This window comes from Sinocyclocheilus anshuiensis, unplaced genomic scaffold, assembly GCF_001515605.1.
Source record: "Sinocyclocheilus anshuiensis isolate Anshui unplaced genomic scaffold, SAMN03320099.WGS_v1.1 scaffold2477, whole genome shotgun sequence".
Classification (NCBI taxonomy): domain Eukaryota; kingdom Metazoa; phylum Chordata; class Actinopteri; order Cypriniformes; family Cyprinidae; genus Sinocyclocheilus; species Sinocyclocheilus anshuiensis.
This window is the reverse complement of record NW_015554065.1, coordinates 432127-448083: the sequence shown is the minus strand read 5'-3', so window position 1 is coordinate 448083 and position 15957 is coordinate 432127. Positions and strand designations below refer to the sequence as shown.

The 15957-nt window shown below is 35.9% G+C and overlaps 1 protein-coding gene across 1 annotated transcript in view; it reads right to left on the bottom strand.

Annotated features, from left to right (window-relative positions):
• LOC107668651 (sodium- and chloride-dependent GABA transporter 2-like) overlaps positions 1-11812 on the bottom strand; it is a 24357-nt gene extending 12545 nt beyond the window's left edge. Inside the window, exons 1-8 of the mRNA XM_016460595.1 lie at positions 11384-11812; positions 9606-9806; positions 7087-7221; positions 5879-6019; positions 5653-5740; positions 4995-5127; positions 4314-4448; positions 95-198 (exon numbers count right to left, since the gene is read on the bottom strand). Of these exons, the coding sequence (XP_016316081.1) occupies positions 95-198; positions 4314-4448; positions 4995-5127; positions 5653-5740; positions 5879-6019; positions 7087-7221; positions 9606-9806; positions 11384-11429 (983 nt within the window). The 5' untranslated portion in view covers positions 11430-11812. The remainder of the gene's footprint in view (positions 1-94; positions 199-4313; positions 4449-4994; positions 5128-5652; positions 5741-5878; positions 6020-7086; positions 7222-9605; positions 9807-11383) is intronic.
• Between the last annotated feature and the right edge of the window lie 4145 nt (positions 11813-15957).

Here is a 15957-nt window from a genome sequence, read left to right as displayed (position 1 = left end):
CACACACACACACACACACACACATACAGCGTCACCCAGGGAGTAAAGACACATTTCATAGTATGACAATGATGTTTTTTGACCATTTTCTCACCTGTAGCAGTTGTTGTTGTATTTATTGTAGCTTCCGAGCGCGGTGAGGCAACCTAAACAGATGGCATACGAGAAAAAGATCTGTGTGCCTGCGTCCATCCACACCTGAAACCAGAAAAATACCATCACAGCTGTAATATACTGATGTGCAGAGCGTTTTGATTCTTATGATTGTTTATTATGGTTTCATTTTCATTTGTTTTATTAGCTATGTTGATTATTTATGATCATTTAACCTCCATGACATCAAAGATCACAAACACAATGTACGCAACAACAGAGCATGTCAAATGTTGAGTGACTTGAGTTACCTGTGACGTATTTAACAGCTTTAACAAACTCATTTGGCTTCAGGTAATAAGCTTGAATGGACAAGATGAAAGACTAGAGCTGTCGTAGGATTCCTAGAGCTTGTGTAACCTCTTGTTTAATAGTCTTAAATGCCTGAAACAGGTTTAGACATGATCTGCGAAAAACATGCCTGTCAATCAAACGCTCTGTCATGAATCACAGTGCTTTCTGTTTTTCTAAAGTCAGGTCGTTCATGTGCTGCCACGGGCGATGTGGATGTATTGTATGTACAAAAAGTGCTAAAACGTGACACACCTGTACAAGACCTCTGTCCTATAAAAACTACTGCTTATTGCTCAAAAGAGTGCTTGGTCTCTAGATAATGCTCGGGTCCTTCACTGTTTTGCAAGTGAAAATCATGCGTGCAATCACTTCATTTCTGTAGCCAGGACTACACCAAGAAGAAACTGTGTTTTTCCACTGGGAAAATTCCTCACACTTCCCTTAAAACCTCACATTTATCACCTGAGGTCCAGAAATGTGCTAAAAACACCACTGATGTCCGAGCAAGGCGTAAGAATTTGACCCACGATGCTTACATTTTTCAAACCTTAGATCACAGTTTTAATTAACTTTGCCCGACCATTTACATTTCCTGCTGAAGGGTTCTTGAATTTTGGCCTCATTTTTACACATCAAAGACCAAAAGATGTCAAAATCAACCCTTGCAGAATTAAAATGAGTTATGAATGTCGATTCATGCTGATTTTAAAAAAATCTGACCCATGATGCTCAAGTTTTTGGAGCCTTAGATCATTGATTTCACAAACTTTACATGGCTGTTCCCATAAACCCACAATATTCTGTTGAATTGGCCTCATTTTGTACTTCTGAGATGAACTGACATCAACACAGCAATGGTTATCTCTCAAATCCAACCAAAATTCTCATACTGACCAAAAAGAGACTTTATTTGAGGTTGAAGTCAACATTAAATTTGGTTGAATATCTTTTAACACTTTAGAGAATTAAAATGGCTTATGAATGCCGCTTAATGTTGATTTTAAACAGTTTTAAAGGCTTATCACCAATTAACTGTTTACTTTTCTAGCTAACGGTTTCATTCAGTTTCTTATCTGTATACATTTAAGACCAAGAGATGTCAAAACAACAGCCATTACTTTACAAATCCAACATTTACAGAATTAAAATGGGTTATGCATGTCAATTCATGTTGGTTTTTATAGAAACTGATCACTGATTTTCAAGTTTCTGGAACATTCATCTGATCAACCTTGTCCAACCGTTTACCTTGTTAGCTGAAGGTTTAGTGAAATTTGGCTTTGCTTTTATCTAAGATCAAGAGGTGTCAAAACAGCAATCATTATCGTTAAAATCCAACCAAAAATTCCTTACTTTGTCTACATGTTCATGTAAACCTATTAGATTTTGTTGAATTTACCTAATGTTTATACTTCAAAGATTGAAAGTCAACGCAACCAATGCTCTCTCTTAAATCCAACCAAAAATGCCAAACATTGTATAGTTTCTTATGTAAACCCAATAGATTTAGTTGAACTGGCCTCATTTGAATACTTCTAAGATAAAATAACATCAACCCAACCAATGCAATCTCTCAAATCCAACCAAAAATGCCAAACTTTGTCTAGTTTCTTACGTAAACCCAATAGATTTAGTTGAACTGGCCTCATTTGAATACTTCTAATGATAAAATAACGTCAACCCAACCAATGCAATCTCTCAAATCCATCCAAGAACCCCAAACTTCATCTAATTGTTTGCCTAAACCCATAACATTTTATTGAATTGGCCTCATTTTTACACTTCTAAGATGAAATGACATCAACACAACCAATGGTCTCTCTTAAATCCAACCAAAAGTGCCAAACTTTGACTAGCTATTCATCTAAACCCATAACTTTTTTTTTTCTGGCGATGAAATAAAACGATGTCAACACAACCAATGCTATCTCTCAAATCCAACCAAAAATGCTTTTGCCAATAGACAGAGTTTTACCAGAAGAGGTTTTAAGCTGTTTTGTCTGATGTTAAGGAATGCTGGGATGCATCTGGGTGACCGTGCTGTGTCCTGTTCTCAGATATAACGTGGGTTTATGTGGTCTTCTAGTGACACAGATGTGAAAGTCGGATCAAAAGTCAAACGCACAGATGGACGCAATCAAATAAGTACAGAAAACAACGTTTCCCTGCTGGGCATCCTGCTCCAGGCCACGACTAAAGCACCTGGGTAGACAAATCACATGATCTTTCGACTCGAGACACGGCATGTTTAAGAGAAAACAATTCGCTTGTGTTCCAGAGGAATTACCAAAACACAACCCTACACTCAATATTCACGCTGAACACAAATACGATATTAATAATATGAAAGTAGTTAAATTAAAAATCAACATACATACAGTTAAAAATAATACTGTTTTTGTGTCACGGAATGTAGTTTTAAGAGTGTTTTAGGCGAGCATGTACTTGTTTAGACTTCAAATATATGGTTTGTTAATAAAGATAACGTCTATTTGAAAATGAGCTTCGATGTTTTGGTAGATGTGAGCTCCAGGGCGTCAGCGGCCGTTCAGCGCTCATGAACCCGCTGAGAGCAGCCTCACCTCGGCCAGATCTTCTGGAATTTGCCGCTGGCTCTTAATGTCTCTATAGTGGTTAAACATGAGATATAATTCGTTTTGGGTCTCATTAATCTATTATTTGTTCCAGAGCAAATAGTTTTGGCTGAGGACAAAATCTCATCACATTATATTTTATGTAACTTTAATGCTGTATATCAGAGCCTTTGTGTTTTTGACTCAATTGCCTAGCAACTTTTATGATGGCTGTTGTTGTTGTTTATTAAATATTATTATTCAATAAATAATATTTTATATAAATAATAGTAGTATTTAGTATTGAGAAACAGTGTGTGTGTTCATGATGGTGATTTTAGTTGCATTGTTCCGCCTTTCGATGGCGACAAGAGACTGTTTTTCTGAGTGAGTTCGCATTAAAGACTTTTATATTGAAAGACACTGAAACAGGGTTGTAAACAAGGAAGTTTTTTTTACTTTCAACAACAACTTGTAAGACGCAGTTAACAAATGCAGTGAGCAGCGCTGTCATCAGAAATCACCCTTAACAGATGAAAGTATAGTTCGACAAAGATATCGCTTTCCTCCGTGACATTCAAACTCATGTTTTATTGTGAATATGAGATTGAGCTGAATAATGAATGCTGGATCAGATGCAGGTAATCACACTCGCTCAATCCATCTCTCTCTCATCATACTCTGTAATACAGTGAGCTTTGAATACAGTGATACAATACGCTTTTACTCTCATTATACTCTACATATAATACAGAGAGCTTTTAATACAGTGATACAATAAGCTTTCAATGAAGCAACTCAACGTTCCTTCGTTACTAAAGTTCTAAAGTGACGTTTTTGAATTAGTAACGGATCTTGAGCTCAGCTCAAACTGACAAACTGAGATTTGAATCTGGAAGGAAGTAGTTCCACACAAAAGAGGGTTTTTAAAGACACCCCGTTGTTGTTTCTTATTTATTTACACGCTTGTGCCATCGAACTGTTGTATAAATGCAATATCACACTCGTAGACATGCGATATGGCTTTATATCAGCACAGATATGATAACCTACGGCCGAACCACAGCCGTGCCGATATACAGCCATATCGCACTCCTACTCATGTGATATTGCTCATATATATATATTGTTTAAGTGACATATACCAGTATTGCGGTATTTTCAAAATTCATATCATAACAAAAATAAAAACCGGTATTCGGTATGAACCGGTATACCGCCCAGCACTACTTTCTAGTCATGACAAGATCTTTCAAGTCAGAATTGCAGTAGATGAAAAGCTAATCACGATACCTGTGGGTCCGCTAATCGTCCCAGGTCGGGATAAAGGTAGAACTGGATCCCACGGGACGCTCCTGGCAGTGTGACCCCTCTGATCAGTAAAATCAACAGCATCACATACGGGAAGGTCGCAGTGAAGTACACCACCTGTCGCGTGTCAGGAAAACAGCGTGAGGCTAAACGCTAACATATGTTTGGATATCTATCATGATGCAATTTAATAATAGCAAATAAGATGTACACAAAATTTAATTAAAAAGCATATTTAAAAAATACTTTAAACATTTATTTTAAAACAACTCTATTTAATAATAGCAAATAAGATGTACACAAAATTTACACAATATTTATTCAAAACTCTGATTAAAATATATTAAATAATAAAATATAAAAATACAAAAATAGTTATTCATAATAAAATATTAAAAAATTAAATCTACATGATTGTCAGTAAGTTTTGGAAATGATACTTGGCACAATAACCCCCTTTGTTAATCAGCCAATCAGACACAGTTATCAATTAATCATTGCCATCAATCAGTTATTGATCAAAACAGATTAGTCTATCACTAATTACCCTTTTTCTATTTATATAAATTTGTCTTTGCATGGTAATTCAAGGTATTCATAGAACACCCATGCAATCTGTTGAATAATTTTAATGAACTTAGCTCACGGTCTTAGCTCACGTACCTTGCCGGTGGATTTGACGCCTTTCCAAATGCAGAAATAACAGAGAACCCAGGCCAGCAACAGACAGAGGACCAGATCCCAGTGCAGCGTTCCTATCTCCTCGATCCCAGACGAGATCCGCAAAACTCTGCGTCTACAGAGAGACAGAAATGACACATCAGCTGCAGCCTCCATTGGTTAGTCAGAGAAGTTTCCGGATAATGTGGCATAAACGTGGGGTTTTATAGCCAGGTTTGAGGAGTCAGATATGTTGCTTTTCAATGTAGGTTTTTTATTCGTTTTTATTAATTAGTTTTAGTTTAGTACTTAAAGTTAAACTAAAGGAAAATGAGAAATGTTGCCATGGCGGCAAGTTGAAATAAAATAAGTTTACGTTTTTTGTTAACATTTATTTTATTTCAAGAAACAAAAATGTTTATGGTTTTAGTTAACTATGATAACCCTGGCTGCTAATATATAAACACTGAAGGCAATGCAAGTCGCTTTGGATAAAAGTTAGGGTTATGCCAAATGCATACGTTTATTTTAGATCAAAAACTACAGACTAAAATATTCTGGTCCAGTTCTGTTTGCTACTCTATTAGCTTGATAAACTTAATCCGACAAACATAATGAAGAGTAAGCAGAAAATTGACAGGAAGATACTAGTAAAACTCACTCCCAAAACTCAATTACGGGCGATGTTGCGTTTTCAAAGTGACTTTGGTCAATGGATTCATTTCGTCTTTGGAATTCTATGCAGAAATCTGAAAAACAACAGGAATCTCTGGATTATATATACAGTAGAAACTACTGAGCTTAGCGCACCAATGATAATGAACTATATTACTCATCATGACCACATAAAGCTAGAGATTTCTGGACTGAATTTATGGTATCCTCACCAGTATTCCAGGTGTTGTTGCAGGAGGCCCACGGCAGGTTCCAGGAGAAGGAGAAGGACAGGTAAAATATTCCCCAGGCCAAAACGATTATATAGTAGAAGTTCAGCAGGGCCACGATGACCTGAGTGGCGTATCCGATCCCTGCAGTTGAGAAAGACAGATCCAATAACACCACAGTTTGTGTCAAAACTGAGAAAATGCAATGACATCATGTTCTTCACTTCCCATCATGCTGTCACTTCATGATTACCACCATGTTATGAATTTATTTATTTATTTATAAATAGAACAGAAATCAGTGTTGTTGTTGTTGTTGTAAACTAAAAAAAAAAAAATATAAAAAATTGAAATTCGGTAAATCTGAAATACCATAACATAAATATTAGATGAAAAATGTAACTTTTTAACTAATTGTTTTTTAACTAGTCTTAAAACGTAAAAAAATAAAAATGAAAATTAGAAATGTTGCCTTGGCAACTAACCGAAAATAACTAAGTTTACGTTGAAGTATTACAACTACCAAAAATAATAAAGATGAATAAAAATAAATTAAAGCGAAGTAGAAATATTAAAAAGTATAAAAATAAAACTAATAAAAATGGCAAAAGCACATAACTAAAATTTAAATGAAAACTGAAAATATAAAAATAAAAGCAATTTCATAACTATAACAGTATATCAACAATATTAAAATAACACCGATTTCTGCACAAAACAGACAAATATAACATTTTGGGGTATTTAGATTATTTTATAAATTAATAAAATGTATATTAATTGAACATTATCAAAACTATAATATTATTCTATGATTTTTATTGAAAAGACCTGAACTTCTGAAGTGGAACAGGTAAAAAATGACAATTTCTAATATTATTTCACAAATGAAACACACAAACATGAAATTTTGAAGTAGAAAAACTGAAATAGTATTTTCTTGACTTCTTAAATGTGCTCTAATAATCTTTGTTTTAATTACAAACTCGAAAAAACCTGTATCTAGCAGTAAAAAACAAACAAACAAAAACAATAAAAAACATGGGATTTGTGCCTGTATTGCATTAAAGAACAAATCATTTTAGTTCTCTGTACAGATGGTTCCTGTGCACTTATATAGCAAACAAAGTGCTCGTGTCATATTGAAATGGTTTTCAGTTTCTCATGCTATACATTTAAAGGTCTGAGGAACCAACATCTTGTTGCTTCACCTTCAAACAGCGGGCTGATCTTCCTCCAGCATGTGATTCCTCCCTCGCTGGTGTACTGACCCAGAGAAATCTCCAGGAAAAACACGGGAATACCGCAGGTGAAGAGGAAGATCAGGTAGGGAATGAAGAATGCACCTGGAAGAGGATAAAGACATCAATCATACAGTTTCTCCTCAAGGAGAAGTTTGAAACTCTAGGGGAGAAATGTGTGAGATTACTGGGGTCTTTCTCTCAGGAGAAACATCTGAGAAGCTGCAGACTTCAGCAAACGTAAGAAATGTTTCCAAAAGCCCAAACATCTCTGTATGGGCACAGGGTACGGGTTGATCAAACAACAGCTGTGACCTTTAACCCTCTGAACTGGTAGTGCTTTCATCAGGCCAACTGCTGGATCAATGGGTCTATTTCACAAACACCTGGCAAACGCTAAACACATTGGGGATCTGTGTCGATCTTTATCAAATCCTCAACTTTTGCTGCACAGTTGGATCCTATAAAGCAAGGGTACAAAAAATGTTTACATTTTTTTTTATAAATAAATAATAAAAATAAGATTAATCTAACTCATAACTATATAAATAAATAAATCTGACTAAATTAAAATAAGATCAAAATAAATAAAATTAGATTAAATTGATACATTTAATTGAAATGATTAAAAATTGATTTAAATAAATGCATTAATAAATCTGTTTACAATTAATTGACTAATAAAAATACACAAAAAAATAAAAATTGATTTAAGTGAATGATAGATTAATAAATTGTTTAAAATAAATAAATAAATAACACACCTAACAGTACAAATGTGAGTCGAAAACATCTCTGTTGTAATGTAACCACAGAAACACAAGATCAAACTAACTAAATAAATCTGATTAAATTATTAAAATGATTTAAATAATAAATTAATACATTTTATATAAATAAGTAAATAAAAAATACATTTATTAAAATAAATGTTTTGATTAAAATAAATAAAAATTTGATTTAAATAAATAATACATTTAATAGTAACTTAGTGAGTAGAAAAAAAATTACATTTTACACATATTTATAATATAAACTTTTCACAGTGTTAATTGGGTCTTTATATATGAAAATATATAACTGCCTTTTAAATTTTAGGATGGGGGGTCCCTCGGACGAGGAAGATCATATTTGGAGTCTATAGCATCTAACAGTTTGGAAACCCCTGCTCTAAACTATTTTACATTAAATAACCTGATGACAGCCAGCTGTGGATCTAAATGAAGTCAAGCGCAGCCCTCATTCTCTCTCCGCTCACGTCTGTCAGTCAGCTGACTGAACGAACGCTCCTTCACCCGGAGGGACGTTAACTAGCCGTGCGTTAATGAGTCCAGTCTTTGTGGTGGGACTCCAGGGCGAGGGCTGGTCTGAGGTCAGATATCTGCACTAGCACTGGACTGATGTTGACTCACTGGTTTACCTGCTAAACCTCTGTAGAGTCATGAGAGCTGACGTTACCTAACCCATCAACTGCTGAGACCAACCTTTTAATGACACTTTCTGTTTGGAAATGTACCATGATCATACATAGTTTTTTTCCCCAACATGTACCATGGTAATGCCATATTTTTTTTAACATATACTAAAGAAATTGGATATTTTTGGACATGTACCATTCTAATACTGTGTGGGTTTTTTTCCTTTTCTTTTTTTTTACATATACCATGTTTTTTGGACATTTACTCTGGTAATGCCATATTTTTTTTGGACATGTACCATGGTATTACCATGCTTTTGCATGTTCCATGAAAGTACCTTGTTTTATAGACATGTACCATTGTAATATTATATTTTTTGGACATGTACCATGATAATACTTTTTTTTGTACCATGGTAATACCCTATTTTTTTGGACATGTACCATGGCCATGCCATGTTTTTGTACATTTACCATGATAAAACCTTGGTTTTTTAGACATGTACCATGGTAAAAGGATATTTTGCACATGTACCATGGTAATCCCATGCATTTGGACATGTATCATAATAATACTTACAGTTTTTTGTACATGTACCCTGGTAAAACATGTTTTAAAAAAACATGTACTATGCAAATAACATGTTTTTGGACATGTACCATGATGATACTTAGATTTCTGTACATGTACCCAGCTAAAACATGTTTTTTTTTGTAAACATGTGCTATGTAAATACTATGTTTCTGGACATGTACCATGATATTTAGAACATGTACTATTTTAACGCCTTGTTTTTCTGGGGGATATGTGCTTTTTAGACATGTATCAGGTTTTTTATGGACAAGTACCATGGTAAAAATAGCATGTTTTTTGACATGTTCACCACAGTAATACTGTGTTAAACTGAGATTTACCACGGTAATACCATGTTTTTGAAGATGTACCATGGTATAACATGGCTTTTTGCACATGGTATCAGAGTAATAGCATGTTTTGGCTATTTTTTTAATGTACAAAGAATATGATAATCATTATCGTGGTACTGTCACAGTAACCGCTCCGTCTCCTCACCTCCACCGTTCTTGTAGCAGAGATACGGGAAGCGCCACACGTTTCCCAGTCCGATGATCTCTCCGGCCACCGACAGGACAAACTCCAGCTTGTTGCTCCACTGTCCCCTGTCCTTCATCTTCACCTCCGTGTGCGGGACGATGTCCAGCGGCCGGTTCAGCCCGTTAGACGGGTCCATCTTAGTCGTGATCTCTTTCTCTCCTGATTGAAAACAAAAGCATGTTTAGAAGAATCTAATGACTGCTATGATGTGTTCGGTCAAGAGGAGCACTGTTAATTACTGCAGTTAATTACAAAAACGAATGCAATGAATCATATGTGGTTATTTTGATTAATTAATCAGTGTAGGGTGTAGTTAATTTAATTAAAAAATTTAAATGAAAGTCTCCCAATCAAAAGACAAATAGTGTTTTCATTCACGGTGACACAAAGTTTTTATCTCGTAAAACATGAAGATATGAAACCTGAACACACCCATTCAGACCAGATCCTTTCATAAATGCGGCTCGTAAACTCAATTCCAGGCATTTTATTGCATGTTTTGTCATGACGTTTGCGACCGTTGCAACACATCACAAAACAACTGATCTGTTACGATTTATTGCAACACAGACTGCAAAAACAGCATGTGAAAAACTCACAAGGATATAAATGCCTGCACTTCACTAAACTTAAAATAAAAGTTTGGCTAAAAACACTCAGGACATCTTAGTTACACCATGGCAACATACAAAACAATTAATTAATACACAAGAAACAATCAGAACATGATAGCAAGCACATAGCAACATTCAAAAAACAAACTGAACGCCTTAACCACTGGTCAGTACATAAAATAGCCTAACAACCATGCAGAAACATGCAAAAGAACCTTCCAAAACGCCTTAGCAACTGCGTAGCAGCAACACACAAAAAACACTTACTGTAGAATGCTTTGCAACTGCATATCAATGTGTTAAATATCATTCAGGTCTCGTTAGCAACCATACAGCAACAACCTAGCAACTGCATGGCAACACACAAAAAGCACTTACTGTAGAATGCTTTGCAACTGCATATCAACGTGTTAAATAACATTCAGGTCTCCTTAGCAACCACACAGCAACACCCTAGCAACTGCATGGCAACACACAAAAAGCACTTACTGTAGAATGCTTTGCAACTGCATATCAACGTGTTAAATAACATTCAGGTCTCCTTAGCAACCACACAGCAACACCCTAGCAACTGCATGGCAACACACAAAAAGCACTTACTGTAGAATGTTTTGCAACTGCATAGCAACATGTTAAATAACATTCAGGTCTCCTTAGCAACCACACAGTAACATCCGAGCAACTGCAAAGCAATATGCTAAAAACACTCAGAACACCTTAGCAACCACACAGCAACAGCCTAGCAACTGCATAGCAACACACAAAAAGCACTTACTGTACAGTAGAATGCTTTGCAACTGCATATCAATGTGTTAAATGTCATTCAGGTCTCCTTAGCAACCATACAGCAACATCCGAGCAACTGCAAAGCAATATGCTAAAAACACTCAGAACACCTTAGCAACCACACAGCAACAGCCTAGCAACTGCATAGCAACGTGTAAAAAAACACTCAGAACACTTTAAAACCACATAACAATGCCCTAGCAACTGCATAGCAACAGGCACTCAGGACTGCAGATATCTGAAAATCACTATGCGCTGGAAATGTAACTGAAATCTTGACCTTTTTGTCATACAGGTTTGGAATTGGGTGGGTTAGTAAATGATGACAGAACTCACTTTTGGGTGAACTGTCCCTGTTCTGGTGCATTACTGGTGACTGCATCACGTCTGCTGTGTGCCATGATACTAGCAGATCACACGAGCATTGTGGGATACGGCACTGCTGAAAAGACTCTCTCTGTGTGAGGAACAGAAGACTCACTCACTGTGTTCATATCTGTCAGCTTGAATTAACGGGTCAGACGCATCTGTGCGTTCAGTTCAGCCCTGTCACAATCAAGACCAAACCAAAGACATTAAAGGGATAGTTCACCCAAAAATGAAAAGTTGCTGTTAATCCTCACTCTCCGTTGTAAACAAACAGCGTCATCGGCTTACATGTGAGTTTGTGCCCACACATACATCATTATGCGACGAAGTTCGCGCTCCGGACAGTCGTGAACGCACTAAGAACCGTTTGCCCAGGCTGTGGATTAAAGGTAATAATGTTGTAAATAATGTTCATTTTCTTGCACAGACTGATTGTTTCGCTTCATAAGACCTCAGTGTATCGTCAGGAGCCACGGGTATTGATTTGGTCTTCTCTGTATGTTTTTTGACTCTCAAAAACCGGCAGCCACAGACGTGCAGTGTATGAATCGCCAAGCACCACAGTTTAACCTAAAAAAAATCTTCTTTACTGTTCTTGGATCTTGGATGGCCTGAGGGTGAGTAAATTAACAGCACATTTTCATTTTTTGGGTGAACTATCCCTTTTAATTGACTTTCAATAACCTCCATTTGTGCATTTTACAAGGGACTTATTATTTTTGTTGTTGTTGTAAATAAACTTCATTGTTTGATTTTAAGCAAATTTTCACATAATTTTGTAACCTAAACAGCTCTGGTGCTGTGTTGGGTCACTGTCCTGAGTCCTGATGCAAAACCTGCTTCAAGGCACCAGGGGTCCAGGGTTCAGGGGTCTCTCTGTCTCCGTCCCTCGAGGAACAGATGTCTGTTCCACATACTTGAAGACGTTTCAAACAACAAGCATGGTGGACATCCCGCAGAGCCGGAGGCCTTGAGAATGTGCTCTTTCTTTCTCTTGTGCAGAAACAGCGCCAGCGCCTCTACTGTCACAGCTGTCAGTGAAAAGCATCACCAGGCTGGCCAAAATAGACTTGCTCTTGCATTAAAGGAATGAAGGGCTGGCAGCGTGAGGTAGAACAGGCTACTGGTTTGCAAAGCTGTTTGTTTGGAAGATGACCTCAGAGCGAGGTGGTTTGATCACAGTTTACTGCAGTTTTCACAAGGCCAGAGATGAGATCACACGTTAGTCCTATAGAGCTGAGCTTTTCTGTGCTGCTTGCCATAGGAAAGAAAAATGACAGATGTGATCTCAATCGTTTATCCTAGACACCAACAATATTAGACGGAGAGCAAATGGAGCTTCTGCTTAAGTCTCATGCTTCTAAAAAAAAAACACAGTACCTCCTATATCTCAAAAATCTCTCAAATCGTGCTCAGATTTCCCAAAGTAGAGAAGAACGGCATATTTAATATCTCCGAAAAAAAGGTAACTTTTCAAAAGGTACAGTTTTGCACCTTTTAGGTACGAATATACACGCTTCATGTACAAAGGTGTACCTTTTGAACAGGTATGTCCCCAGTGACAGCTTTTGTACCTTTTTTTTCACAGATGAGTTTAAATAGAGAGCAAATGGACTAGCTAAAGTCGCCTGCTTCTCAGATGTTTCTCCTGAGATAAAAAGACTGTGTTAATCTCACATATCATGTCTAGAGTTTCAAAGGAGATCTCAGAATGTCTCAAACTGTTCAAAAGGGATATCCAAATATCTTAAACTGTGCTCAGATTTCTTAAAGATACCAAAAATGTCTCAAACATGCCAAAGAAAATCCACAAAGATCTCTTTACAAGCTCAACTGTTTTTTTTCCTAGACACCCAAGAGATGCAAACTGACCAGCTGAAGTCTCCTGCATCTCAGATGTTTCTCCTAAGAAAAAGACTCTGCTAATCTCACATATCTCATCTATAGAGTTTCAGAAACGTCTCAAAATCCTCAGATTTCTCAAAGACACCAAAAGAAAAGAAGAGCTGCACATAGATCTCTGAACTATTTCTCATAGAATGCAGACGGACCAGTTGAATTCTGCTTTTCAGATGTTTCTCCTGCTTCTCAAAACCCTGCTAATCTCACATATGTCATCTCTAGAGTTTAAAAAAGATCTAAAAATGTCTCAAACTGTCCTCAGATTTCTCAAAAATACCAAAAGACAAGAGGAATTGCACATAGATCTCCTTATCTCAATTTCTCCACCAATGGAATGCAAACGGACCTGTCGAGTTCTCCTGCTTCTCAAAACCCTGCTAATCTCACATATATCATCTCAAGAGTTTCAAAGACATCTAAAAATATCTCAAACTGTGCTCAGATTTCTCAAAGATACCAAAAGATTGTCTCAAAAACATCTCAAACAAATATACCATGAGAAAATAGTAACGCCAAATAGATGCAAACTGACCAGCGGAAGTCTCCTGCATCTCAGATGTTCCTCCTAAAAACACCCTGCTAATCTCACACATCTCATCTCTAGATCTCAAAAATGTCTCGAACTGTGCTCAAAGGCAAAAGTGTCTCAATACAAACTCAAGATTGCAGAGAGCAATGAAAGAGCAAACTCTGAGCACCGACATGTCTTCTGTGACATCAACTTGTGATTTGGAGGATGAGAAATGACAGAGAAATGAAAGCTCTCGATGCAGGTAGATACTTGCAGGACAAATGAAAAATGGCATCTTCCTAAAAATTGCTGTTTGCCAGAATCTCTGCCTGCTCAGTAAATCTCTTAACTTGCTGACATAAAGCTGGAACATACAGGCAGAAAGATCATCAAATAATCCAACACCACATATTACGGCACAGTCAATGTGGGGCCAAACTCCACAGGAGTGTCCATAAGTCAGATTTAGGGCCTTCAGCTTGGCAGCTCATTATTTGGATTCATAGCTATTGAACTGATTCGCAAACATTTATTTCATGGGTGTAGCTCTCAGGATTTTGATTAACTATCGACAAATTGACCTTAATGACTTTATGTTGTGACTTTGCAGCTTATTGCTCAATCATACAAGCAGAATAACACATGTTGCGATGGGGAATGAATCTGAACATGCTAGTGGAAAAATCCCAGAGGAACGACTGCATAGCTGGAAAAAATCTACACACTGTATATCACACATGTGACAGATTAGTGTAGATGCACCATGCATGGAGCTTGCATTCATTCTGACCACCTTTTTTATATAAAGCACAAAGAATTAATCGCACATTTAGAACTAATGAAGTTGCTTTGCAGGCAGTTGGTTCTTCTTCAAAAGTTGTTTCTCATGATCGTAAAGCATTATGAACTAACGGTTTTAATCACAATTGTAGACAAATATAATTAGTACTCAAAAGTTTGGAATTGGTAAGATTTTGTAGTGTTTTTTTTTTTTTTAAGTCTCTTCTGCTCACCAAAGCTGCATTTATTTGATCAAAAAAAACAAAAAAAAAAACAGTAAAATTGTGAAATATTATTGCAATTTAAACTGACTGTTTTCTATGTGAATATATATTAAACTGTAATTTATTCCTGTGATGCGCAGCTGTATTTCCAGCATCATTACTCCAGTCTTCAGTGTCACATGATCTTCAGAAATCATTCTAATATGCTGATTTGCTGCTCAAGAAACAGTTCTCATTATTATCAATGTTGAAAACATATTCTTTGATGAACAGAAGATTTAAAATAACCACATTTATTTGTAATCATATTATAAATATCTTTGCTGTCACTTTTGATCAATCTAGTGCATCCTTGATGAATAAAAGTATTAATATCTTAAAAAAAAAAAAGATCTTACTGACCCAAACTTTTAAATGAGTGTAAATTGTGCATGAACACAAATGTATTTATAAAACCAATATTTTAGTGAAGGAAAAGCATCATTCTCATCATACATGTTCCACCTTCAATAGTGCTTAAAAACATCCCAGCGATGAGCAAAGCTGGAATCTGGACAAACAAGAATCTCAAATATTAGAGTTTTTATTTGTGTCACGTTTTGGTCATTACTTCTTTCCCAAGGTTTAATGTCTTTAATAGACTTTACTATTACTCTAAAATGTAGAAAACTAATAGAAATAATGTAGAAAATATTTACGGTAGGAAATTTACTAAATATCTTCATGGAACATAGTGATGATTGAGGATCAAACTTACCCTATTTTTTAATACAATTCACCAAAAATCACACTATGAAAAATAGTAGGCTTAGTAACTAGGCTATTGCAAATAGCAAACATATCAAAACACTATATCAAAATTCTGGCTTTACAAAAACACATTAAAAATAATACAATAAATACCAGAACATATGATAAATAAAACTGTAACATTTTCACAACTGTGAGTACAATAATTAGGCCTACAACCTTTCAAATTTTATGTTTATGCTTTTGGAAATTGATCTTTTCTATCTCTAATCAGGCTTATTATTTTGAATTTTAGGCTTATTTTGACCATAAAGTATGTGCTTTCTGCAAATGCAATTGTGCAAGTGTAGATTAGTTAATTTTTTTCTTTATTC